We start from the raw sequence: 23,992 nt of genomic DNA on the forward strand, positions 1-23,992 counted from the left end.
TGGATTCCCCTGAGCTACTGTGGGGGTGACCAATGAGTAACAAGAATTTGAGGGGAGGGCAGCCTAAGCTGTGTAGAGGAAGAGATCCCATCCCTGTCTCCATGCCCCACTCTGCTACTCACTACAAAGAGCCTGTTTGCAAACCAACACTTTTATTGTCAACAGAAGCTGTCTAGGGGAGTACGGGACCCATTCTGCACCCAGAAGGGTATGTTCAATGTGTGTCTGGGGTTTGAGGGGCAGATGGATCAGTGCAGTGAGAACAGCTGGGGCCACCGCTGGGGTCTGGGTGATCAGATACAGGGTCTGGGGGGCCAGCAGGGGGCGTGGGAGCCTCCAAAGCCACAGGTCTAGGAGGCCCCTGGCTCATCTGCAAGAGGCCAGTCAGGGCGATGAGCTCAGGCCCACTGAGCCAGGCAGTAGGGCAGCCAGGGGATGGGGTGCGGAGGACCCAGGGAGACATGATAGGAGGTGGGAGCAGCAGCTTCAGAGAGCCCATCACCTGAGGAGACAGGAGGGGGGAGTGTCTCCACCCAAGCCCTGCATGAAAAATAGGCGAGGCCAGGGCAGGAAGTGCACTCACCTGTTGAGAGGCCTCAGACAGATACAGGGGAATACGCTGCCCACATGGCAGCAGAGGGTCTGAAACAAAGACATCTTCACAGCACATCACTGGGAACCCTGGAGAGGAGAAGCTGGGAGGGCAGCAGGCTGGGGTTCCCACATCGGCAAGGGCTGCACTGGTTCCCTGAGGAGCTCGTGCAGGGCCACTCCAAGTCCCTGGGCCCAAGCAAAGTACCTGCATCCCTGGGCTCATGCTCTCCATTCTGATGTCCTGTTGCAGGGGCCAGGGACCTGAGGTCCCGGCCTGAGGCTGCCTCATACAGCGGCCACAATGAGGGATGACACAAGGTCCGGCCTGAGAAGGAGGTGCCAGGTGCACAGCTGGGCCCCTGTGAAAGGGGCATGACAGAACACTGGAGCTTGGGCTCCCTCCGAAGGCACCCCTGCCCCACCCCCAGGACAGAGCCGCAGGTACTCCCAACTCACCCACACCAGCCGGGGTCCCGCTTTAGCCTTGTAGTTGGGATCCCATGGTGCTAACACGGTCATCCTTGAGGGGGCCACCTCCCAGGCCATCTGAGGGGAAAGGGCTACTGGGGCGGGGAGGGGACAGAGATTAAAACAGGCTCGGGAGTCGGTGGAAGGGTCCTGTGGGGTAAAGGCCGCAAGGCCTGAACCTACCTGGGGTTCCCGGGGAATGCTCCGCAGCCAGGCCTGCGGGAGGCCGGGACAGCAGCAGCTCTCTCCGGGTCCAGGAGGGCCTTCGGGACCGGGGCTGCGGGCTGGGAGCGGGAGGTACTGAGGTGCACCGGTCACAGCCTCCCCCGGTACTTCCTGGGCAGGGCCGAGGGTGCCTGGTGCAGGGAGTCTGGGCACAGCCATTCTTCAGGGTCGGCAAGGAGATCTCCGCACACTGTGGGCCCCCTGTCGGACTTCCCTCCCTCCCAGCCCCTCACCTGTCCTGCGGGGGAGTTCCTGGCTCCTCCAGGGCTTCCTCTCCAAAGGTCGAGGTCTCCACGGGGTCACTGCCAGCCGAGGAGCCATGTTCCTCGAGCGCCTGCTCTTTGCCCGCGTCCCACCGCCGAGGCGGCCCAGGCACCATGAGGCCTCTGGCGGGGGAGGGCAGCGCAGGCCAGCCGCTCCGTGCCCCCCGTCCGCACCGTCCGCGCCTCCCACCTCTCCCCTCGCAGCCCCACGCGGCCCCCTCACGGCCCTCACCTCCCGCAGCACCCCGCCCAGCTCGCAGGGCCTCGCGGCCACGCCGACGCCCAGCGCGTTTCCGGACCACGTGGCGCGCGCTCCCGCAGGGATCCCGCGGACGCCCCCTGGCGGCGGGGGTGGCTGGGCCCGCGCTTGGCAGCCGTTGGCTATGGAGGGGTGACGCCAGGTGCGGGGAACTGCAGAACCCCAACATCAACACGGAGGCGACCCTTTCCCCGCGAAGCACTGCTTTCGTTCACAGACGGACGGACACACACACACACAACACACACACACACACACACAACCTGAGGGCAGCCTAAAGGGCCCGACTTCTTTATTGCACTTGACACAAGACCCTTGGCCACACCCAGAGGCGGCCAGGCACCTTGCTGGACCGGGCCTGCTTCCAACCCTTCGGGAGGGCCGAGGGGCGCCCAAGGAACAGGGCCAGGCCCAAGGCCGCCCTCACCAGAGTCCTTGCTAGAAATCAGAAGCCGGGCACGGCTGTCTTCTCTGTTCCTGGGTTGCAGGCCAGGTCGGGGCCCTGCGCCCCTTCCTCAACCCTATGGCCTTTCCAGCAGTGCGTGGACGACAGCAGCGATGTAAGGGAGGCCCCTTCCCGGGGCCCCCTCCTCTTCCAGGATGTGATGGGGCTGGCACAGGGACTCCTGGGGGGAGGGGCCCGGGTTAAGTTCCCTATGTCACCCTGTTCTCTCGGCTTCCCTGCCCTTCCTGGGAGCAGGGTGGGTGAAACCCCAAAGAAGCCTGGGCAAACAGGGCTGACAGGATGGCCCAGGTGGAGGCGGCAAAAGTTCAGGGGCACCCTGGACATGGCTTGGGACAAATGAGACGCAAGGAAGTTGCCAGCAGGTAACAGAAGGGAGATGACACAGGGGGCCAAGGCTCAGGGGAGGAGAGACCTGTCATTTCCAGAGGGAAATGCTGGAGTAGGCAGGCTGGCACACAGAGCCCAAGGGGCACAGCCAGGGCTGGGCCTGGCCACAGCAAGAGCAGACGCAAACACACACACAGAGGCGGCCACGGTCTGTACAATTTATACACAGAGACAGGGACCCAGCCTGGGCCCCTGCAACTCCTACAAATATAGAGTTCTCTCTACAAAATATAGATAATTTAGCTCCCCATAACAGTGGGGGGACCGGGGTGGAGGGGGACGGCACAAGGAAGAAGGTTGAGATCTACCCTCTGAGGGAGCAGAGGGCAGGGCAGGGCCTGGAGGGAATGAAGGCACCATCAGCATGGAGAGGTGAGGGGCACGGGAAGGGGCTACAGGAGGGTGGCCAGAGGCTGGGGGCCCAGGGTCTGGGGGCACCAGAGTGGGGCCTCTGAGGTCAGTGTGTGTGAGGGGAGAGGGTTCACTAGTGTCTTTGGTAGGGACTGAAGGCACCACTGGTAGGGATGGGGGTTGCACAGGAGTCTTATAAATAGAAATAGGTGGAGAGGGCAGGGGAAAGGGTGACTTCAGGTCCTAGGAACCCAGGAGCCGAGTGTAGACGACATAGAGCAGCAGCATGAGGACCACGTAGAAGAAGATGAAGCCGCCCAGACCAGAGGGGGGCCAGAGGGGTGGGGGGGCCCTGCCCCCCACCCGCTTCACAGCCTCCAGGGTGGTCCACAGCCCCTGGGCGGTGCCCTGGAGGAGATCCGAGGGCGAGCACAGGTCAGCCTGGGAAGGGAGAGTAGGACAGATGGACAAGGACAAAGAGCAGACGTCAGCAGCAGCAGCAAGACAATCCCTCCCCACCCCCTGCCCTCACGTGCCAAGGCCTGAGCCACACCAACATGCAGAGTGCAGGGCACGGAAGCATGCAGGGTAGGGAGGCGTGCAGGAGTGGGACTTGTGGACGTGCTTTCTTCCGGGGAGCAGACACCCCTTTGAATGGAACCCTGCCATCCACACGGAGTGCTCAGCTGAGCCCAGGACATCGCCACTCTATAGTAGGGACTGGCCCTGGGTTCCTGAGAACACCGCCCCCATACCTCAGGCACCCCCATTTTTCGGCAGGCTTCTAAGAAACTCTCCACATTTTTCCGAGACTTGAGAGCACTAAGTTTTGGCTGCAGGAGGGCGAGAGAGGAAAAAGAAGAGAGTAAGAGAGGCCCTGGCAGTCCTCTGCCCCATCCACTACTTCCCACCCTGGGACCCCACTGACCACAGCAGGCGAGGGCACATGGATGAAGGGCACGGAGCGGGGCCGCAGCTGGTTGGCCAGCTGACAGAGGATGACCCCATTGGCCAGAGCCTCCGCCAGGTCCTCAGGCAGGGGCCGCTGCAGCCGGGACTCCATTACCTAGGGGGCAGGAGGACGACAGGGGAGCAGTCAGGGTCAGTGGGGACTCCGGCCCGCCCCTTCCATCCTCCTGAAGGCACCCACAGGGTGTGAAGTAGCCCCTCCCCGCCCCCACAGATCCCACCTCTCTCACCTGGCGCAGCTGTGCCATCAGCTCCTTCTCGTCCAGAAGCTGAGGGGGTCGCCGAGGCCTCACGGCAGAGTCTGGTGAGGAAGGGCCTGGAGAAAAAGGAGGAATGTGGGCTGTCTCTACCACCCACTGCCGACTTTCTGGCTGGGTCACCGTGTCTGGCACCCACATCTCCTGCCTTTGTACTTGTGGGGATTTTCAACACAAAGGGACAATAGACTGGAGAACTCCCAGGCCAGAAGGGGTGACCGCAGCCCAAGGGTTAGTGCTGGCTTAGCAATGGCGACAGGGGGAAACCCACCTGAGCCACTCTGAGAGGAAGAACGGAAGAGGAAGCTGTTTGGTCTCTGAATGGAGCCGAGCGGCCGGGGAGCAGGCACTGTCGCTGGGGGCCAGAGCCAGGGGGCAGGTGAGAAAGACACCCCCTGGAGTCCCATGCTTCCCTCAGACCACCAGGCCCAGCCACCCCCTCACCTATACAGTCCCCCATCCTCTTCCCAAAGTCCCTGTCCAACCTGGTCCAGCTGCAGGAAGGGGCTCCTGGGAGGCAGGGGTGGGGGCAGGGGCCGGGGGGGCTCCCTGCCCCCCTGAAGATCCCAGTTGGGTGGCACTGGACTTGGGCATGCCGCTGAGGACAGACACACAGCAAATCAGAGGGGGTCCAGGGAGGGTGTGCAGGGAGATGGCACAGGGAGATGGCGCAGGGAGATGGCGCAGGGAGGTGGAATCGGGGAGGACACATACTTGTAGGAGGCCTGAGTGGATGAGGCCGCAGGACCTCCGCCAGCAGCCCTGACCCCTGGCTTCACAAAACTGGAAAGCAAAGGAGATATGGGGTCGGCAGTGCAGGCAGCGGACCTGCAAACCCTGAGGGACAGAGTAGCTCACGAGGGCTCATTTCCACAGCCCCCTAGCCCCACCCCGCCCCTGCCCTCTGCCCACACCTGTCCTTCCGGGGGGCCCCCCACGCTCCGCTGTGCTGCTGCTGCTGCTGCTGCTGCCGCCGCTCCCGCTCCTGCCATAACTGCAAAGTGTCCGGGCGTCGCCGCTCCTCACCAGCAGGCTCCTCCCGCCTGAGGGGTAGAGGCAGGACCAGTGAGGCAGAGCAGGGTCAGGAGAGGAGGGAAAGTGTAGGGTGACGGGGTAAAGGGAGGAGATGCCGGCTCAGGTGGCTCTGGGGTACCTGCTGTTTGGTGCCTTCTCTCCGTCCCCTGCCACAGGGCTCAATTCTGGTGGCCGGGGCTCCTAAAGAAAAAGCAGCAGAGGGGGTGAGGGAGGATCTGTTCCCCCAAGACTGTACTGGCTCCCTCCCTCCGCTCTCCTGTCCCACAGGGCACAGCACACTACCGGGCACAGGGACAGGGGCCGGACCCTCACCTCAGCAGCACCTCGCTCTTCGTCCTCCCCAGGCACGTGGCTGTCAATGAAGTCAATCTGCTCAGGGTCTCCGTCAGCTGGAAAGGCCAGGGCACGTCAGCAAGCAGGGGGGAGCCTTCGGGGACCTGTCCATTACCCCAGTCCTCTTATCCCAACCCATCACTCACCAGAGCCATCCTCCCTCCGCTCCCTGGGCCCTCGAGGCTCCCGGGCCAACTCTGAGATTCGGAAGGACAACTCCGAAAATTCATCCGTTGACTTTAAATGCGGAAATGCAAAAATGGGAGTCGGCTGCTCAGCAATGCTGGGGGTTCATGGGGTTCAGGCCCTTGGGGTCTGCTGCTGAGCCAGCCCTTCCTTGGAAACTTGGGCAAGGGAAGAAGACCACTCCAGCCACCAACTGTCACTCTGATATTCAGAGGCACCAAGCAAAGGGTCCTGGCTCAGGAGGTTCTCCCCGGGGGCTGAGACCCCCAACGTCCCTCAGAAAAGAGGCTCTTACCTCATTTCCAGACCACCTCTTGCTGCCGCTGTCAACACTGTGGAAGCCTGAGTCTAGCCCACCATCGTACCGACGTCCCGGAAATAAGTCCTCAGCAGGGCTAGTGCCAGCCAGGGAGAGCTAGTCAGTCCGATATCAGGCAGTGACCCCTCTCATCTTCCCACCAACACCCACGGAGTCCATGCTGCCAGGAAGGGGCAGCAAGTATCCAGGAGCGTCTTTCCTTCCCACTTAGAACTTACCAGGGACTGAAACTCGGGGGGCGGGAAGGGGCCAGGTCCCCCAGTGCTGACCCCCCACGCCGCCCAGCCTCTGTTGACAAGTACTTAAAGATGTGAAGCTTCCCCTTCAAGCAGATCTAGGTATAAGGGGGCACAAGGTAGGGGTTAGGGGAAGGGAAGGGGGCTCCCCCAGATCCCGATTGGCTGCTAAAGGGAACCACCTCCCAACGCCTACCCACTCTCAGCTCTGTCTCCATGGTCTACCCCAAACCCACCCCTCACCTGAGCAGGTGGGCTTTGCAGGGGGTTGCTGTCCAGCAGAATGACCTGCAGGTGCCTGAGGCGGCAGAAGGAGACCGGGATGCGGGAGACACGGTTACAGGAGAAATCCAGGCGGACAAGAGGAAGATCCCCCAGCTCTGGGCGTGGGTGAGGGAAGAGTCAGGAGCCTGCCCAAGGGGGGGAGGGTCTTGTGCTCACCTCCTCTGCCCTCTGCTCTGGCCAGCTGGCCACCCCGGGGTCCACCACAGGATGCCCTGACTGGCTGAGAGCACTCCCCAGGAACAACCTACCTGGTTCCCTTCCTGCTCAAATATGGCCCCCTCCAGGCCCCCCTCCCTTAGCTCCTATCCATCTCATGTGCTTCTCTCCTTTTCCCCACCCTGCTCACTGCACACTTCAACCGTTCCTCCATTCCCAAGTGACCATCACAGACCCAAACCAAACTGTGACGTCGCACAGCTCAAAAATCTTCCATGACTTGCAGCCAAGGCTGCTGAGGGTGAGTGGCCTGTGCCCTGCACAAAGGACCCAGGCAGGAAGGGACTGCAATCCCACCTGAACTTCACTAGCTAAGCCCTTCCGGTCCCAGGCAAGGCTGTGCCCACCCACAGAAAAGGGTGCCTTTTTCTATTTCTCAAACACACACAGTTGGATTAGTGGTAGCCAGAGACACAGAATAAAAATCACCACTCCCTGGCCCAGCACGGTCAAGGTGTTCATGATCTGGCTCAGCCCACATTTCCCATCTCACTGCCCACCCTTACACCACATCAAACAACCCTCCAGCCCCTTGGCTTCTGCACCTTTCCACCTGCTGCTTGCTCAGCTGGGACAATGTCATTTTTGTGTCCATCTTTCAAGGTTCAGCTCAAGTGTTGCCTGCCTGCTCCACAAAATCTTTCCAGACACTTAGGTTAGAATTCCCTGCTCCTTCCTCTGTGTCCCCAGAGAATTTTGCTGGGGTCTTTTTTATGGCCCAGAGAGCATCCTGATCAAATGCTTGTTTACACTGCTACTGACTCAGAAGGAAAGAGAGCCAGTGTAGGAGTAAGGGGAGCTCAGAGAAAATGGGTGACCAGCTGACTCCCTCCCTTGTTCTTTAAGAACAAGATGAACAAGGCTCAGGTCCTTCTCACCTGGCCATGGCTCGCCTTTCTCACCACATCCTGCCAGACTGTGCTCCCTCCCACCCACATGCTTTGCCCCAGGATGCTTTGCCTGGGATGCAGAAGGAAGGAGAACTTTCCTTCACAGGTCGGCTCCTGCCATGCCGCTGGGGCAAAGTCTTCCTCAAACTCCCTGAGCAGAGCCACGTGCCTTCCCTCCAGCTTCTGCAGCTAAGAGTCCTGTTCTAGCACTTTCTTCCACTTCTCTCCCCATGAAGCCAATACAGTTTAAGAGTTGGCCCCAGATCTGAGTGACATCACACACATCTACCTGACGCCCACCTAAAACACAGGAAACACACGACAATGCTGGCTGGCTAAGGGCAGTGGTGCTTGCTTTGGAACAAAGGCTATCAAATGTTGGGGTGGATCACAGCTAGCTCGTTCAAATGGGGCTGCTTGGGCTCTGGCACGTGGCTCCACTGACTCAATCTCCGGGGAGGAGGTACAGGGCATCATCTGACTTGAGAGCTCCCACTGGGTGAATGAGGACACCGGGTGATGCTGAAGGCCCCTTCCAATCCTGGGATTCTACAGGGTACCAACACACTCACTCACTCTCCCTTCTGTGCCTTGTTCCACATTTGTGAAACACAGCTAATAACCCATGTCTGCCAGCCTCAGAGGGTTGCTGGTTAAGAACAAGTAAGTTAGGGGGTACTTGGAGGGCTCAGACGGTTAAGTGTCTGACTCCTGATTTTGGTTCAGGTCATGATCTCATGGTTCGTGAGTTCAAGCCCCACATTGGGCTCCACGATGGCAGTGCGGAGCCTGCTTGGTTTTCTCCTTCTTTCCCTTTCTCTCTGCCCCTCCCTGCTCACTCTCTCTCATTTGTTTTACACACTGCAAAACCTTAGGCAACTAAGGCATCGATGTTCTGTGAAGAGTCTTTGTCTGCGACTTCTCCAATGTAAACAACACACACACACTCTTTCTCTCCGCACGCCCCCCCCCCACCCCGCCCTCCCTCCAGCTCCTCATTCTCCTTACCATCAGGGAGGGTGCTGAGCTGGTTTCTCCGAACACTGAGGTCCCGCAGGGAAGGGAGGCTACACAGCTCTGTGGGAAGGGACTGCAACTCATTGCCGCTCACATCCTGCAATGAGGAAAGAAGCAGGGCAGGAGCCCTAAGACCAGGAGCATCAGGGGCACCTGCTGGTTCAGTCAGCTAAGTGGCTGACTCTTGATTTCGGCTCAGGTCATGATCGCACAGTTCATGAGATCGAGCCGTGCGTCAGGCTCTGCGCTGACTGCTTGCGATTCTCTCCCGCTCTCCCTCTGCCCGACTCACTCTCTCTCTCTCTCTCTCTCTCTCATAATAAAGAAATAAACATTAAAAAGAAAAAACAAACAAACAAGAGCATCAGAAACTGCCTCCTGTCTCTGGCCACCTCCAGGTGGTCCCCACCTCTCCCCAGCTTCCCCCAAAGGTGCCTGGCTCGACAGCCCCTCTCCTGGCCCTGCTCCCTATGCTCACAAGCTGCCGCAGACTTCCCAAGGCGCTGATGTCGGGAGGCAGGGCTCCCAGTTTGTTGTTGCTGACAATGAGCACCCGGAGGGGCAGCTGGCAGATGTAGGGTGGCAGCGATGACAGCTGGTTTCGGCTGTGGAGGGGAGAAAGGCAGTGGGCTCACTCCCCAGGCACGGCATCCCAGGGTTGCCCTCTGTTCAGGGTCACCAGGAGGGGGACTCAGGGTACTGTGCACTGGGACTTGGGGCTGAGAAGAACAAGCTCCCCACCCTGCACCCCCTCCCCAGCCACGCCTTCCTACCTGAGGTTGAGGTAGGTAAGGGCCGTGAGATTCCCCAAGGCTGGGTTCAGGCATCTCAGGCAATTGTGATAGAGGCTCAGGCCCTCCAGGGACACCAGCTGGCATGCTGCCTCCGGCACCTCGGGGAACCGGTTCCGGGAGAGGTCTAGGGGAAGCAAGTATCAGAGGAGAGCTGTGGAAAGACCCAGCCCTGGACAAAAGGACCATGAACTCTCCCAGAGCCAGCTGCCCAGAAGTCTGCCTCCCCTTCGGACCTGAAGAATCAGACCTATAAACCTGGGGTCCCTGGAGACAACAAAGCTTTCTGCAAAACTTGAGCATGTTGCAAGCACATTACCAGAACAGCAAAGGAAAGGCAAAGGCCACAGGGTCCCAGACTTGGGAGAGCAAAACATGAACACCGCCTTCAAGTACACAAATGAAGGGCTATCCTGGAAAGGGTAACTGGCTTCTAGAACTCTTGTGATTCCTGTTGTTCTATGGAGAAGGGCTGGTGCTCCAGAGAAAATAGCAAGGTAATAGAGTGGGAGGCTCGAGATAAGAATATTGTCAACCTCTGGGGGAGACCACTGAGAAAGCTCATCCCTCCTCAGGGGCCTTTTCCCCAACCTCAACCTCTTTTCAACACAGGGGAGAAACCAAGGGCCATTAGAGTCTGGCTCTAGAGATTAAATAAGGCTCCTGACATACTGGACAACAGCGCTTCTTCATCAGCCCCTGGGATCAGCAAGCCAGGTCCAAGAGTCTGTGAAGTAACAGACTCCCAGGGACCAGGAAGGGAGGCCAAGCTGATCAACCTGGAGGTGGGAGCTACAGTCCTCGGGTCCCTCCCATCAGGATACACTGTGCTCAGGACTGGCCTCCTTCCCACCTTCTTCCAGCTCCACCAGCCCCGCTCTACTTCCTCTCTTACTGACCCAGACTTCAGGCACTCGGCTCTTTTGCAGGATCTTGGTGTGGGTGAGGGGCAGAGAGGGAGGAACAGAGGATAAAACCTCTTACCACCCCTTATTCTCAAGGGGTCTCTTGCTACTCCAATGAAAGGAGTCAGGCATGGGGTTTCCGCCAGTCTGGGGACGGTAATTGCTGAGAGCCCTGCAAGCAAGACTGGATTTCTGCTTCCTCTCCTCGCCTGTACTGGGAGGGGCCCAGGGCCTGCTGTGGGATGTCTCTGGCAACAGAACTTGGGTGAGCTTTTTAGACAGCCCTCCCCAGGAAGGGGTGAGCGAAAGCCATTGGGAGGGAAGCTGGGGTATATCCCCCAAGGAAACGAATCTCACGACAGGAAATGGAGTAGAAACAAGCTGTCGGGTTCTCTCTCTGGTGGGCCCTATGTTTACCAGGGCGGTGACAGCCTGAGGCACCAGGGGTCCTTCTTTCTCCCTCTCTGCTCACAGTCCCGGAGCACAGAGAGAAGACCTGTCAAGGGAGAAGACCCAAGTTCTGGAGAGGGTGAGAGGGCCAGATGCAGGCCTCCTCCACTCACTTTCCACCTGCCTGCTCTCCCTGCATCCCCAAATGCATGTGTGTGCAAGCGTGGGTGCCATGGATGAAGGGGGTGGAGAGGACAAGCCGGCTGAGCGGCGACAGGGGCAAAAGGGGCAAAAGCTCGGGGTGGAAGGGAGCCCAGCCTGGAGGAGGCAGGGCACAGGAGGCACAGGATGTGGTCTGTGAGAGAATGAGCTGCACTTCTCCTTTGTGAGGGCGGCCCCTCCCCGCCATCTCAGGGTTCACCCTACTTTCAGGGGCCCCAAGGAACAGAGTCCGAGGGATATCGGAGACCTGTGCCACAGGAAATATGCAGAGAAAACAGTGGGGCAGAAAGAGTTGGGAAAGCAGCAGAGGGCTCAGGATAATCTGGCGGAGTGTTGAAGTGTTTAGTCTGGGTTGGAGGGCAAGGAGGTATGGAGGGCAGGGTATGGGCAACCCCAACTGTTACTTCCCCTTTCCACTCCAAACTATAAGCCTTCTGCTTGGGGAGCAGGGTCAGAGAACATTTTGGACAAGACAGATTCCACCTGGCCTACAACCTGGGCCCAGAAAGGACTTAGGATTTCTGCGTGGAGAGCAGGACAGGGAGAGGTCCTCAGTAAGCTGGGATTTTCCCACTTCGTCACACAAGCTCACTCAGGAGAACTAACTGCCTGCACCCTGAGCCGGAATGCTGGGGGAGGAGGCGGGGAGGGGGTAGGAGCTGGGAGGGGCCAGGGAGTTCTTGGTAGTTTTCCCCAGGAGTCCACTCACAGAGACAGAGCCCTAAGGAAGTAAAGAATAACATTTGGTCTTTGTCAAAAAACAAGCAAGGGGGAGGGGAAAGGGAACAGACGGCGAGTGTCACACAGCTGCTGAGGTCAATCTGGAGCTTGGGGGTTAGGCGGCTGGGGGAGACGGAGAGGGAGAGGAATGGCTCCTGGGGCTCACCCATTCCCTGAACTCACTTGCTGCATGGTGGGCAAGTAAGTTTCCCCAGCAACCCAAGAAAAGTGGAGAGGTTTAAACTGGTTCTCCCCAGAACAGTGGAGGAAAGAGAGTGTCTGTGTCCACTTGGGTGTTTGCAGGTGAACAGGCACCTGCTAGAGGAGAAATGCATTCAGTCCCTGAGCAGTGTTTTCAGGAGGACACTCAGCCAGCCCCAAGTCCCTCCCCTGGGCTAGGCTGGGGTGGGGCTTCGGGAATGCGGTCCTCTGGCCCACTCCCAATCTCCACCCCCCAGCTGCCAGCCCAGGGTCATAGGTTGTTGCCTCCTGAGCAGCTGAAGCCTGACTCACCTGTCATGGTAGAGTCCCCCACACCCCACCATCAAGAGACACCGGGGAGGAGGGACATGATTAGAGTGATCTGTGGGGTGGAGGAGTGGAAGGACAGTGGGACAGTCTCTAGCTTCCCAGAACTCCATGCCAGGAGATAAGATTTCCTTCCTTTCAGCAACTGCCTCAAGTCCCTCCCCTCCTAGGGAAAGCAGACACTGAAATGGGAATTCTAAGGTCCCTATGAGGTCACAGGCTCCATTGTGACCTCACACACGCAAGAAGGAGGGGGAGTCTCAGATAAGGGGGTCAGGGATAATAGGTGGAAGAGCTCGCGGAGAAAAGAGTTAGGGGAGGTGTAAGATTTGCTTCTTTCCCATAGGCTTGCTGGGTGAAGAGTGGAGAGGGCCAGGGGGCGGGACGATAAGCACAGTAAACAGAAGCACCAGGTTGTTAGGGGCGAATCCTAAGGAACAGGGGGGCCTACGGCTGTTCGGATCTAGGTGGAACCGGGAAAGAGTTGGAGACGAAGTGGAGAAAGAGAAAGGAGTCATTAGAGGGGCTCTTGGGGGCTGCTTTAAGGAACGATCAGAACTGAGGTTGAAGAGGTCATGCAAATGAGCCAACCAGGTGAGGGGCGGGACCATTCTACAGGTGCGCAGAAAGGCAAATAAAGAGAAGCAGAAGACGGGGAACTCTCACAACACTCGGTCAGGGCGCCGGACGTTCGGTACAAAGGAGAAATGGGTTCATTGTCCAGGAGTTCTCAAAGTGGGGAGGGGGAGTTAGCAGGCTTATGCAAATAGTCATGGTCAAGAACCTCGACGGTCAGGTGAAGGGGCGGGCCAGACTCCCGAGACCGGTGAGAAACAAGCTAGGGGCGGGGCTATGCAAATGAGGGTCCCAGCCCGGGACTAGGCCGAGTGCACTCACCAGCCTGGGTGATGTCTGACAGGTCGTAGCTGCGGGCCGCGCCCCGGGGGAAGTACTTCAAGCGCCGGTTGGACAGGTTCAGGGTCCCGGTGGCCACGGCCTCCTCTAGGGCCCGCTCTGCACTGCGGCTCCCGGGCAGACCCGGAGACCCCGGAACGGAGGTCGTGGCCGCCGCCTCCTCACCCCCGGCGGCGAGTGGGGCCGCTACCGCCGCCGCCATCCGCTCTCGGCGGCTCCCGCTGCCTGACTGACGGGACCGGCCGTCCCTCCTCCCCCCTCCCCCTCCTTGGAGCCGCCGTAGTCGCTTCAAGGGGGAGGAAACGCGCTCAGGGACACGGCGGACCAATCGCGATCCGAAGACGCGTTGGAAGTGGCTAATCAGAACCCGCCGGGGGGGTGGAGACTATAGCGCAGCAGTGAGGCGACAGAAGGGAGGGGGCTAGAATAGAGCTCTCGCCAACGGCCGACGCTCCAGGCTGGCCGGCCCCGCGCAGCCGCGTCCAATCGCAATGCTTAGGGCTGGAGATGGAGCCAATCAGGTCTAACCAGGAGACGGGGACGCCGGTGCTCAACTAGAAGGGATAGAGGCCGAGACCTCAAGCCGGGTCTCGGGTTTTTTTTTTCCAACGGAGACCAATCGCAAGCCGGATATAGGCGAGTGACTGTCAAGAAGGCCAATTAAATCTTCCGGAGGGAACCTGGCCCGGCCTCTTCTCTGAGGGACGGCTGTACCTACCAATAGCATGGGCGAGAAGGCGGTCCCTTCGCCGAGCAGGAGGCGGGTGAGCTAGATCTTTGAGACGGAGGTTAAAGAACGTGAGCGCTGCCGGTCGGGCCGGTTGGGAACAGTGCAGGGCCTGGAGAGGCGAGTGCGAGCTGCAAATGTTAGGGAGCGAGCCTGCTTTGAGGGCGTGAAGGAGGGGGGTGGGGTGCAAGGCGAAGCCTGAGACCAGCGGGGAGGGAGGGGGTCGTCGCAACTGAAGGGACCGTGGAGGCCTTTCCGGCTGCGGAGTCTGAGGCCCTGCGGCGGTCTCCGGAGCTCCGGCGGGCGGGGGGCTTCCCAGAGACTGGAGATGCCCAAGGCAGCTCCTGAAGGGAGGGTTACAGGAGACCGGGAGAGCTTCCAGAACTACCGCCCGGCTGGCCAGCCTACCTCGAGGAGCGCGCCCCGGCGGGAACTGTGATGACAGGACCTGAGGCGGGGGAGGGGAGTTAGTCCATAAGGGATCATCTCATTCGGAAGAAGCCCGCCGTTTTACAAATGAGGAAACTGAGGCGGAGGGAAGTTGAGGAGTTGGCTAGAGCAGAAGCCCGGTTCCCCAGCGACTTCTACGTGGGCATTTTCTATTCGCACCGTCTCCTTTGCTTCCTGAGCTGAAATAGTGGGGACCCAGACCCAAGAGGAAGCTGAGGATCCTTTTTCTGTGTGCTAAGGGATCTTAGCGTCCTTTTAGGTGGCAAAAGGACCTAACACATTAACATAGTCCATTTACCACGTTAATAGTTGCCTGATCACAAACAACTAAAGGTTCTTGTGAATCACATCTCAGAGGTTGAGATTTCCTAAACATGTATTGAATCCTTAAAGTTCCATCCGCAGTGTCTCAAACTAGTTGTTTACTAGTCCCCATGAGTAAGGGAGTTTGGGTGATTGACTGATAGCTGGCGCGGTAAAGGAAAGTCTGTAATACTAGGCAGCTGAGGGCTGGATGTCCAGGATTGGATTCCTTTGCGTTCCTGGAAGAGCCGGTTACTCCCTTTGGTTTATTGGTGTAGATCCTTTGCCCCTACCTGGACAGACATACCCTGAACTCCAGCTGTTTCTCATATATGGCGGCCCTCTCTCCCCATAAGACTAAGTTAAAAGCTTAGACCCTGGGAGATACCCTATGCTTTCAGAGTAATTCTATCCCTTTCTTCCACCTTAATAGGTTGTCCTTCATACATGCATTGATGTTACTGTCCCAGGAAATCTGCTTTTGGATGTGTTTTTGTAAGACTAAAGAGTCGGTGCTGAATTATTCCCACTTTCATCTAGTGCATGCTTCCCTCCCTCTAAGCGAGTGTAGCAGGGTCATCATTCCTCCTCACCTGTCAAACAGTTTATATTTTTTATACTTTTTTTGGGGGGGGGGGTAGTTTATACTCTTAGGTAGTTTATACTGTCATCCTCTTACGTAGTCTATACAAATCCCCTGGAGGCCCTGGCCTGCTGAGATATGAAGAATTCACCGGTGTTTCTCTACAGAGCAGAGTGCTAAAGGGCCTCAAGGGGAGGAACCTCACAACTGTGCTCCAAAAGTAAAGGCCTCATCTAGCAGTCATTCACACTTTCTTTCTCCTGGAGGAGGGGCTCATGCATATTCCATGAGCCACTGGGTGGCTAGAGCCAAGCTAGAACCCAGGAACTGTCTAAGAAAATCCTGGCAGGGTTGGGGAAAATAGGTCACAGTGGCTGAACAGTGAGGTCACAGAGAGGTTTGTCCTCCCAGACTCCTTGGGGGAGGGGCCTAGAAGACTGAGGGGCCCCAGAGGTCCCCCAAGCCCAGGCGGGGGACATGGTGTGGGAAAGGCAGCAGGAACGGGGGCCAGGGAGCTGACTACGGGGGGGGGGGGGGGTCGGGGGGGCCGGAGGATGAGGGCAGGAGCAGGGACGGGGCAGTCAAGATGGTGAGGAAAAGCCGGAGAAGAAGGCTGCAAAAATTCACCGGGCTGTGCAGACAGGAGGAGGGGCTCAGGGTGAGGGGGTGGGAGGGTGAGGCAAGGGAAGGAGAAGAAGATGGCAGCAAGAGATCAGGGGAGGGGTTCTTTGGAGCTGGTGAACCCAGGAACACGGCAGACAGGGAGGGGTGTCCCATGGGCCTAGAGAGAAAGATAGGAAGATTTGAGGGCACAGAGCCATGAGCCCCTAAGAAAGAAGCTAATGAAAGGCTGACAGAAGGGAGAAAAGGAGGCCTGACTCTCATGGAATCCCTGTGCTCTCCCTTCTCCTTGGGTAGGTGAAGCGGAGCTGCCCTTCATGTGGCCCAGATCCTGGGGGTGAAGAGAAGAAGGGCAGAGGGAACCCTATTTCTGTTCAGCTGTTCCCCCCAGAGCTGGTGAGTCATCCGTGGGGAGGGATTCCAGAATAAAGGGCAGGGGACCAGAGTGATGAGGAACCCCCTTGATGATTCCTGCTTCCTCCCTCCTGCCCACCCCCCAGGTGGAGCATATCATCTCATTCCTCCCAGTCAGAGATGTAGTCGCTCTGGGCCAGACCTGCCACTACTTCCATGAAGTGTGCGACGCTGAGGGCGTGTGGAGACGCATCTGTCGCAGGCTTAGTCCTCGTCTGCGAGAGCAGGGCTCTGGGGTCCGGCCCTGGAAGAGAGCTGCCATTCTTAACTGTACACCTCCCCAGAACCTCAGTTCTCTTTGCCTCTATCCTGTGCCTTATTATTCTGGGATCCCTCCTGTTCCATAGAGTTGCCTCAGCATTCCTAGCCAACCTGCCAGGGCCCCTTTCTCTAGAAGAGCCTGTTAGATTCAAACATGCCATCCATCTAGGAGCTCTGCAAGCCTCCAGCTCCACCCTCTGATAGACGTCCCACCCGGAGCCCCCGTTACTAGAATCCCTGCCAAGTCAGCCTCCGTATTCGAACTCTCTTCCAAATCCTACCCCGGTCATCTCCTCCACTCCCCAAACCTGGAGTTTTCCCTCCTCTAAACCAGGGTTTCTCAACCTGCCACTGTTGACATTTGGGGCCAAATAATTATTTGGAGTGAGGGGCTGTCCTGCACATTGTAGGACGTTTAGCAGCATCCCTGGCCTCCACCCACTAGATGCCAGTAACAAAGCTCCCCCCGGTTGTGACAACCAATGTTTCCCGAGGACAAAATCACCCCCAGGTTGAGAAACATGCTCTGAAGCCCTCCATTCCCAGGGAGTCCCTATCCAAGTACCTGACTGCACACACTGGAGATTCAGGGAGATCCAGATCTGATCCAGATAGCAGATCCAGAGCTAGGGGTGAGGGGCGTTACTGGCCTTTCTCAGCCATTCCTTTTCGCTCCTCTGTCTGCTGCTTTTCTATGTACTATATTTCCCTTGATGTCTCTGATGCAAGGTTGGACTAAAGAAGCCCTCACTTAGAAGCATGTGTAGTGCCCTGGGCTCGGGGTAGGGGGCAGAGAACTAAAGTTCAGGCATAAGGGATTATTAAAGATAGCCTGTGTAGGGGATTATTAAAGATATCTTCTAAGCTTTCCATATGTCATTTAGAAAAGTCCCTGTTCCCCAGTCCTGCTGCTAAGGGAGCTGCTATGGGAGCTGCTAAGTACCCGGCTCCCTGAGAACTATAGTTTGCCCAAGCTCTGACAACTCTTCTTTGTGCCATCCTGACCCCTTGAGCCTTCCATCTCCTTCCCTTCTCCAGACACGAAGGGCCTGTATTTCCAGGCATTTGGAGGCCGCCGCCGCTGTCTCAGCAAGAGTGTAGCCCCCCTGCTAGCCCATGGCTACCGCCGCTTCTTGCCCACCAAGGACCATGTCTTCATTCTTGACTACACGGGGACCCTCTTCTTCCTCAAAAATGCCCTGGTCTCCTCTACCCTTGGCCAGATCCAGTGGAAGCGAGCCTGCCGCTATGTTGTATTGTGTCGCGGAGCCAAGGATGTGAGTAGCAGAGCCCTAGGAGCTGAGACCCCAGCCCTCCTCCGGGGCTCCTCCGGGACCCACACCAGTCCGGAGGTACTCTCCTCAGGATGTCTGCCCTCCCATATCAGGAACTGAAAACTAAACCCTCTTTTCCCAGCCCTGAACCCAAGTATCTCATGTCTCACCCCAGGATCCTGTCACCCCCAAGCCTCATTCCACTCTAAGACCTAGATCCCAGACAGCTTCATCTTTTCCTACAGTTTGCCTCGGACCCAAGATGTGACACCGTTTACCGTAAATACCTCTATGTATTGGCCACCCGGGAGCAGCCAGCAGTGGTAGGCACAACGGGCAGCCGGGCCTGTGACTGTGTCGAGGTCTATCTGCAGTCCAGTGGGCAGCGGGTCTTCAAGATGACCTTCCACCACTCCATGAGCTTCAAACAGATTGTGCTGGTTGGTCAGGAGAACCAGCGGGCTCTACTGCTTCTCACAGGTGTGGCCTAGAGCAGTGGTTTGCAAATTGTTTTCTACACATGGTCCAGGACCTGCTGCAGGGGAGGGGAAGGCCTTTCTGCATGCCACCTCATCCTGGTCTCAAACCAAATAGCTTTGCTTTTTGTCTGTCTCATAGAGTAAGATTCTGCTTTTTTTTTTTTTTAAACAACTTAAAAATTTTAAGTTTATTTATCACCTGCACACAAGCAGGGGAGGGGCAGAGAGAGAAGGAAAGAGAGAATCCCAAGCAGGCTCAGCACCGTCAGCGCAGAGCCTGATGCAGGACTTGAACTCAAAAACTGTGAGATCATGACCTGAGCTGAGATCAAGAGTGGGATGGTTAACCAACTGCATCACCCAGGCGCCCCAGATTCTGTGTATTTCATATGAATAAAGGGCCCTGCTGCAAAAAAAATAGTTTGGAAACCACTGTTCTAGTGAAAGCCTGATTTTCGAAATTCTAATCTTCCTCACTTCCTGCTAGGCACTCCACTTAATACCCCAAACTTACCCCCACCTTGCTGATTGTCACATACATATATACATTTTTTTTATTTTTATTTTTATTTACTTAAGTAATCTCTCCACCCAGTGTGGTGCTCAAACTCACAACCCTGAGATCAAGAGTCATGCGCTGTTCTGACTGAAGCAGACTGGTGTCCCTCTCCCCTATATTTGACCCTACTCCCAAGCCTCAGACCCTCTGGACTTCTTAATTCCAGGCAGAGCCCCAAGTCCCCAGGCATCATTCCTCCCAACACTCAAATTGGATTCTGGCAGATCTAACTGCTGGTTTTCTCTCCACTCATCATTCACACTGAAGGATTTCCCTGATTTATTTTTGGTGGTACAGGGCTAGAGTCTGGGCAACTTGAGGTCACGCTTCCTGTATTTCACCTCTACCCTTTTTCTTCCAACCCCACTCTAGGCCAATAAGTGTTTAATCGCTATGGCTTAGAGAGTCTGTTGGGAAGTTAATGTGGATATTGGGAGGTCCCCTCCCCCACATCATTGTCTGCCTCTCCCCATCTCCCAGAGGAAGGAAAGATCTACTCTTTGGTAGTGAATGAAACCCAGCTGGACCAGCCACGCTCCTACACAGTTCAGCTGGCCCTGAGGAAGGTGTCCCGTTGCCTGCCTCACCTTCGTGTGACCCGCATGGCTTCTAACCAGAGCAGTACTCTTTACATCACAGGTAAGAACCACCTTCCTTCTTCTCCACACCCTAGTCTTAAACAGACTTTCCAGATATGGACAGCCCCTTATACTTACTCTAGCAGTGGACCCCTTCGGGCATCCTAGTGAAAAGATGAGGTTAGGTTCCCAGATATCATAGCTGGTACATTTCTAGTGGGTGTGAGACTCCCTGGATCTTGCAGCTTTCATCCTAGGTAGGGCCTTATCGCTAGGAAATGGGTGCCCAAAGCTGCTGAGCTGAGGGCTCCTGACCCCCCAGACCAGGGGGGAGTATATTTTGAGGTGCATACCCCAGGGGTGTATCGTGATCTCTTTGGGACCCTTCAAGCCTTTGACCCCCTGGACCAGCAGATGCCGCTTGCTCTCTCACTGCCTGCCAAGGTAGGATCCTGGAGGGATGGGACGGACCAAGGGGCGGACAGAGGGGGATTTAGGGATTAAAAGGCACCAGAGGTCTGAAATATGAGCAGGAATCAAATGATTGATCAGGGAGGGACAGGGGCCCAGAGAGAGAGGGGCGAGGTAGTGGGCAAGGCGAAAAGAAATCAGCTGGGAATGGCAGGTTAGTGGCTGGGAGATTCTGGAGCTCAGAGTTCCTCTGGAGGGAACTGAATGCCTACCTTCTCCTTCTGTCTTACTTCCTAGATACTATTTTGTGCTCTTGGCTACAATCACCTTGGCTTGGTGGATGAATTTGGCCGAATCTTTATGCAGGGAAATAACAGATATGGGCAGCTGGGAACAGGGGACAAAATGGACCGAGGGGAACCCACACAGGTGAGATTCGTTTTCAGTTATTCTCATCGTGGCCCCCTTCCTCCAATCCTCTACACCTTAGACCTCTCTTCTTCTCTACTTTCTTTAGAACCCACTTCTTACTCCCTAGGGAAGTTAAGCCAGCCAGTATATAATGCCCGTGATACTATTGCGTGTCTTTCCCAGGGTTGGCACTGTGAGGTCCATTCTGTGTGGTGCTTGCTGCCAGTGCAATAGGAATTTAGTGAAGCAGGGAGACCTTGGTGGGCTGGTATAACTAGAAGAGGTGAGATGCGATCACGGTCTGGTGGGTTAGATCAGATTCGTGTGGGTATAGGGAAAGGCATTCCATGTAACAGGAATGAGAACGAAGCTGCACATACCTGGGACCATGAAAGGACTGGTCTGAAGCAGAGAGGATGTTTTGGAAATCAGTAGATATGAGGTGATACAGGCAGGGGTGAGCCTGAAAAGGTATAGATTTTGGAAAGTCACTGCAGGTTCTGGAGCAAGAGAAGCCGCCCCCACACACACACACACACAGATGACTTAGAACAGGTCACCTGGCCGGAGTGCACAGGAGGCCACTGAATGAGAAGCCCACTGGGAGACCATTGAGTGACAGTGGCACTTGGGACAAGAGCCTGGGGCAGTGGGAATGGAAAGGAATGGATACCTGAGATGTTTTGAAAGAAAATGAATAGGTACTGGAAACTGATTAGATGTGAGGAGATGGCTGTGGGACACAAGTGGCTGTCGCAGTAGACCCCTTAAAGAGAGATGGCATCACTAACAAATGTGGAAAGGGATGCTGGCTTGAGGAAAGAGGAAGAGCGTGAATTTGGACATTTTCTAAAGTGAAAATGTCTCTCTGGCATTAGATTCCATGTTGGAACAAGGCTGAAACAGACAGAAGCAGGGACAGAGGCACAAACCTGGGCAGGAGCTGATGCTGTAGGCAAAGGGAATGAAGAAGCTATCTCTGAGGCAGGAGGCACACCTTCAGGTGCCAAGTCCCAGAAGCCAGGGACACAGGGAGTGCCAAACAGAGGGGGTGATTAATGGTAACAGATAACATAGGAATATACCTGCCAACATGGAAATATGGTCAGGTCATATCTTTAGATGAAAAAAAAATTTATAAAATTATTTACATAGTACAACCCCATTTTTATTTAAAAGTCTGTAATTTGAACACACACACACACACACACACACACACAGAGGCAGCAGTGAAGAAAAATATCCAGGGATGCCTGATTGGCTCACATGGTTAAGCGGCTGACTCTCTTTTTTATTTTTAATGTTAATTTATGTTGAGGGGAGGAAGAGCAGACAGAGAGGGAGAGAATCCCAAGCAGACTGCACAGGAGCCTACTTTAATAAAAAATAAAAAGAAGAGAGAAAAAAGAATATCTAGCAAGATTTTTTTAAGTTTATTTTTTCAGAGAGAGAGAGAAGGTGCACAAGCAGGGGAGGGGCAGAGAGAAAGGGGAACAGAGGATCTGAAGGGGCTCCGTGCTGATGTGCTGACAGCAGGGTGCCCGATGTGGGGCTCGAACTCAGGATCAGGACCTGAGTTAAAGTAGGACACCTAACTGACTGAGCCACTCAGGCACCCCCAGCAAGATGTTAATAGTGGGTGGTAGGATTTCCAGTGATTTTTAAATTAATCTTTGCTCTCCAAGATTTTATAACATTTCTTTAATGACCATAAATTATGTACCTATGTCTTCAAAATTAAAGCCCTCATAATCTCAGGAGAAAGCATGCAGGAGAGGCCCTGGGGTTTGGAAGCTGGAAAGCCAAGTGCATTTGGGGAGAACACATCAGTAGCTTAGTAAGCAGGGAAGCCAGATCACAAGAAGTTCAGGAAAGATGGGCTGTGGTGAGAACAAAAATGTGGTCAACCTCAAACTGGTCACATAACCAGTTCTGTTGCCTAAAAGATGGAGGTAGGAAGGGGCAGGAATCAGGTGGAAATGTTTTTGTTTGTTTTCTTTTGTTGTTGTTTTTTTTAAAACAGAGTGGCCATTTTGGGAGACAAGGATAGGACAAGTGGAAAATGCTAGAGAGAGAAGGGAGGAATCAGTGGAAGGAAGGTCCGTCCTGAAGGCTAACCTGGAATTGTACAGGGAGGGAGGGAGTCTTTAAACTTTGGGAAGAGGAAACTTAGTCCCCCTCCTGAGGCTGGCAGGCAGGATGAGCCTGGACTGGCACAGGTCTGGGGGAGTAGGAAGGAGCAGGTAGCAGGCCCTGGGCGCAGGCAAGTAGCCTGTTCTCTGAGGAGCAAAGATGAGGAACCAACAGAAGTGCTAGACCCCATGCAGTCCGACAGGGGCTGCAGGAGAACGAGGGAGGGAAAGATTGCTGCTGGTCTGCCTTCTGGCTGGGTGGGGGTTGAGGGGGTGCTGAGTCCCCTTGCTTCCCTCTCCTAGTTTCCTAGAGACCTCTCTGAGCCTTTCTGTTGCCCTCTTCCTACCTGGGCCCTCAAATCCTCGGCATTCCCACCTTAGGGATCCTGGCCCTGTGTTCTCAGGTGCATTATCTGCAACGTCCCATTGCCCTGTGGTGTGGCCTCAACCACTCTCTGGTGCTGAGCCAGGGCTCGGACTTCAGCAAGGAGCTTCTGGGCTGCGGCTGTGGGGCTGGAGGCCGCCTCCCTGGCTGGCCTAAGGGGAGTGCCTCTTTCGTGAAGCTCCACGTCAAGGTCAGAGCCAGGACACGCCAGCAGGCAACGGGGCAAGGGCAATAGAGCCAGGTGGCACACAGGGCTGTAGCTGGGGCTCCTGCAAGGACCCGGGGGCCCCACCCCCCCTCAGCACTACCCACCTCCCTTTTCCGGCCACACACCATGGCTCCTGGCTCTCCCTTAGCAGACCCCGCTCGCCCTCTCTGACCTCACACAACCTTGGGGCTTAGCCAGCCCTAGCTCACTTGCTGGCCCAGGGCTGGTCTGAGAGGGAGGAACACAACAGCTGGGGCTTCCTGGGAGCCCCTCAGTAAAGGCCCCTCTCAGCCACGCCCCTTCTCTCCTTTAAGGTCCCTCTGTGTGCCTGTTCCCTGTGCTCTACCAGAGAGTGCCTCTACATGCTGTCCAGCCATGACATCGAACACCTTCCCACCTACCGGGACCTACCAGCCAGCAGGGTGGTGGGGACCCCCGAGCCCGGCCTGGGAGCTGGAGCACCCCAGGACCCTGGGGGGGCAGCCCGGGCCTGTGAGGAGTACCTCAGCCAGATCCACAGTTGTCCCACATTGCAGGATCGCATGGAAAAGATGAAGGAGATCGTGGGTTGGATGCCCTTGATGGCTGCACAGAAAGATTTCTTCTGGGAGGCCCTGGACATGCTGCAGAGGGCTGCTGGAGGGGTTGGCCCGGGCCCCTCAACCCCTGAGAGCTGAGCCCCTTTCCTAGTCTTAACCCCTGGAGGGAGAGTCTGGCCCTGGGCCAGGAGCTAAGGAGAGTGGGATGGTAGCAATAGACATTGTATGTGCACATGGGGAGGGGTGGGAATTGCTAGGCTTGCCAAGGTGGGCAGGGAACCGTTTTGTAAAATGTTCAGGGGGCTGCCCGGGAGGGACCCCCAACCTGACTATCATGGACAAGAGATTTGATGGGCAAATAGAATAAAAGGCTGAAGTGAGGCCCTGTTTGGAACCCTGTGGCCTGGGAGGAAAATAGGGCAGGGGATGG

At 56.4% G+C, this 23,992-nt stretch overlaps 3 protein-coding genes across 13 annotated transcripts; 1 reads left to right on the top strand and 2 right to left on the bottom strand.

Annotated features, from left to right (window-relative positions):
- Nucleotides 1–111: 111 nt before the first annotated feature.
- Nucleotides 112–2,240, bottom strand: SAP25 (Sin3A associated protein 25). 4 transcript variants are annotated; one of them, XM_042922885.1, is made up of 6 exons: nucleotides 1,521–2,240; nucleotides 1,246–1,346; nucleotides 1,051–1,157; nucleotides 800–953; nucleotides 584–681; nucleotides 112–502 (listed from the first exon to the last, which is right to left on the bottom strand). In XM_042922885.1, exons 1-6 carry the CDS (start codon nucleotides 1,976–1,978, stop codon nucleotides 215–217), a joined length of 1,206 nt encoding a protein of 401 aa, XP_042778819.1. In that variant the 5' UTR covers nucleotides 1,979–2,240; the 3' UTR covers nucleotides 112–214. The 4 variants fall into 4 exon arrangements, with proteins under 4 accessions (XP_042778819.1, XP_042778817.1, XP_042778818.1 ...); XM_042922883.1 differs by having other exon boundaries at nucleotides 1,051–1,154; nucleotides 1,246–1,418; XM_042922884.1 differs by having other exon boundaries at nucleotides 584–642; nucleotides 1,246–1,418.
- Nucleotides 2,232–13,523, bottom strand: LRCH4 (leucine rich repeats and calponin homology domain containing 4). 3 transcript variants are annotated; one of them, XM_042922866.1, is made up of 18 exons: nucleotides 13,210–13,523; nucleotides 9,530–9,674; nucleotides 9,235–9,361; nucleotides 8,748–8,853; nucleotides 6,592–6,728; nucleotides 6,331–6,446; nucleotides 6,089–6,188; nucleotides 5,754–5,844; nucleotides 5,587–5,663; nucleotides 5,393–5,454; nucleotides 5,154–5,282; nucleotides 4,954–5,022; nucleotides 4,725–4,837; nucleotides 4,511–4,594; nucleotides 4,213–4,298; nucleotides 3,942–4,079; nucleotides 3,769–3,846; nucleotides 2,232–2,435 (listed from the first exon to the last, which is right to left on the bottom strand). In XM_042922866.1, exons 1-18 carry the CDS (start codon nucleotides 13,427–13,429, stop codon nucleotides 2,331–2,333), a joined length of 1,983 nt encoding a protein of 660 aa, XP_042778800.1. In that variant the 5' UTR covers nucleotides 13,430–13,523; the 3' UTR covers nucleotides 2,232–2,330. The 3 variants fall into 3 exon arrangements, with proteins under 3 accessions (XP_042778800.1, XP_042778799.1, XP_042778801.1); XM_042922865.1 differs by lacking the exon at nucleotides 2,232–2,435 and adding an exon at nucleotides 2,807–3,454; XM_042922867.1 differs by lacking the exons at nucleotides 2,232–2,435; nucleotides 13,210–13,523 and adding exons at nucleotides 2,807–3,454; nucleotides 12,298–12,594.
- FBXO24 (F-box protein 24) lies at nucleotides 12,641–23,943 on the top strand. 6 transcript variants are annotated; one of them, XM_042922869.1, is made up of 11 exons: nucleotides 12,641–12,906; nucleotides 13,842–13,991; nucleotides 16,209–16,307; nucleotides 16,412–16,595; nucleotides 17,625–17,863; nucleotides 18,106–18,340; nucleotides 19,379–19,537; nucleotides 19,799–19,920; nucleotides 20,185–20,316; nucleotides 22,835–23,005; nucleotides 23,338–23,943. In XM_042922869.1, exons 2-11 carry the CDS (start codon nucleotides 13,953–13,955, stop codon nucleotides 23,698–23,700), a joined length of 1,743 nt encoding a protein of 580 aa, XP_042778803.1. In that variant the 5' UTR covers nucleotides 12,641–12,906; nucleotides 13,842–13,952; the 3' UTR covers nucleotides 23,701–23,943. The 6 variants fall into 6 exon arrangements, with proteins under 6 accessions (XP_042778803.1, XP_042778802.1, XP_042778808.1 ...); XM_042922868.1 differs by lacking the exons at nucleotides 12,641–12,906; nucleotides 13,842–13,991 and adding an exon at nucleotides 13,030–13,138; XM_042922874.1 differs by lacking the exons at nucleotides 12,641–12,906; nucleotides 13,842–13,991 and adding an exon at nucleotides 15,745–15,879.
- The last annotated feature ends 49 nt before the right edge of the window (nucleotides 23,944–23,992 follow it).

The sequence above is a fragment of the Panthera leo genome, chromosome E3, assembly GCF_018350215.1.
Source record: "Panthera leo isolate Ple1 chromosome E3, P.leo_Ple1_pat1.1, whole genome shotgun sequence".
Taxonomy (NCBI): Eukaryota; Metazoa; Chordata; class Mammalia; order Carnivora; family Felidae; genus Panthera; species Panthera leo.

Coding starts and splice junctions, on each gene's coding strand:
- FBXO24 (XM_042922875.1), top strand. CDS start 15,877: ATGGTGAGGAAAAGCCGGAGAAGAAGGCTGCAAAAATTCACCGGGCTG. Junction 19,538..19,798: donor CAGTACTCTTTACATCACAG/GTAAGAACCACC, acceptor CTGACCCCCCAG/ACCAGGGGGGAGTATATTTT. Junction 20,317..22,834: donor ACCGAGGGGAACCCACACAG/GTGAGATTCGTT, acceptor CTGTGTTCTCAG/GTGCATTATCTGCAACGTCC.
- LRCH4 (XM_042922865.1), bottom strand. CDS start 13,429: ATGGCGGCGGCGGTAGCGGCCCCACTCGCCGCCGGGGGTGAGGAGGCG. Junction 6,189..6,330: donor CCCCCGAGTTTCAGTCCCTG/GTAAGTTCTAAG, acceptor GGCTGGCACTAG/CCCTGCTGAGGACTTATTTC. Junction 5,455..5,586: donor AAGAGCGAGGTGCTGCTGAG/GTGAGGGTCCGG, acceptor CTTTTTCTTTAG/GAGCCCCGGCCACCAGAATT.
- SAP25 (XM_042922882.1), bottom strand. CDS start 1,978: ATGTTGGGGTTCTGCAGTTCCCCGCACCTGGCGTCACCCCTCCATAGC. Junction 1,158..1,245: donor GCATTCCCCGGGAACCCCAG/GTAGGTTCAGGC, acceptor TCCCCGCCCCAG/TAGCCCTTTCCCCTCAGATG. Junction 682..799: donor GCATGAGCCCAGGGATGCAG/GTACTTTGCTTG, acceptor TCTCCTCTCCAG/GGTTCCCAGTGATGTGCTGT.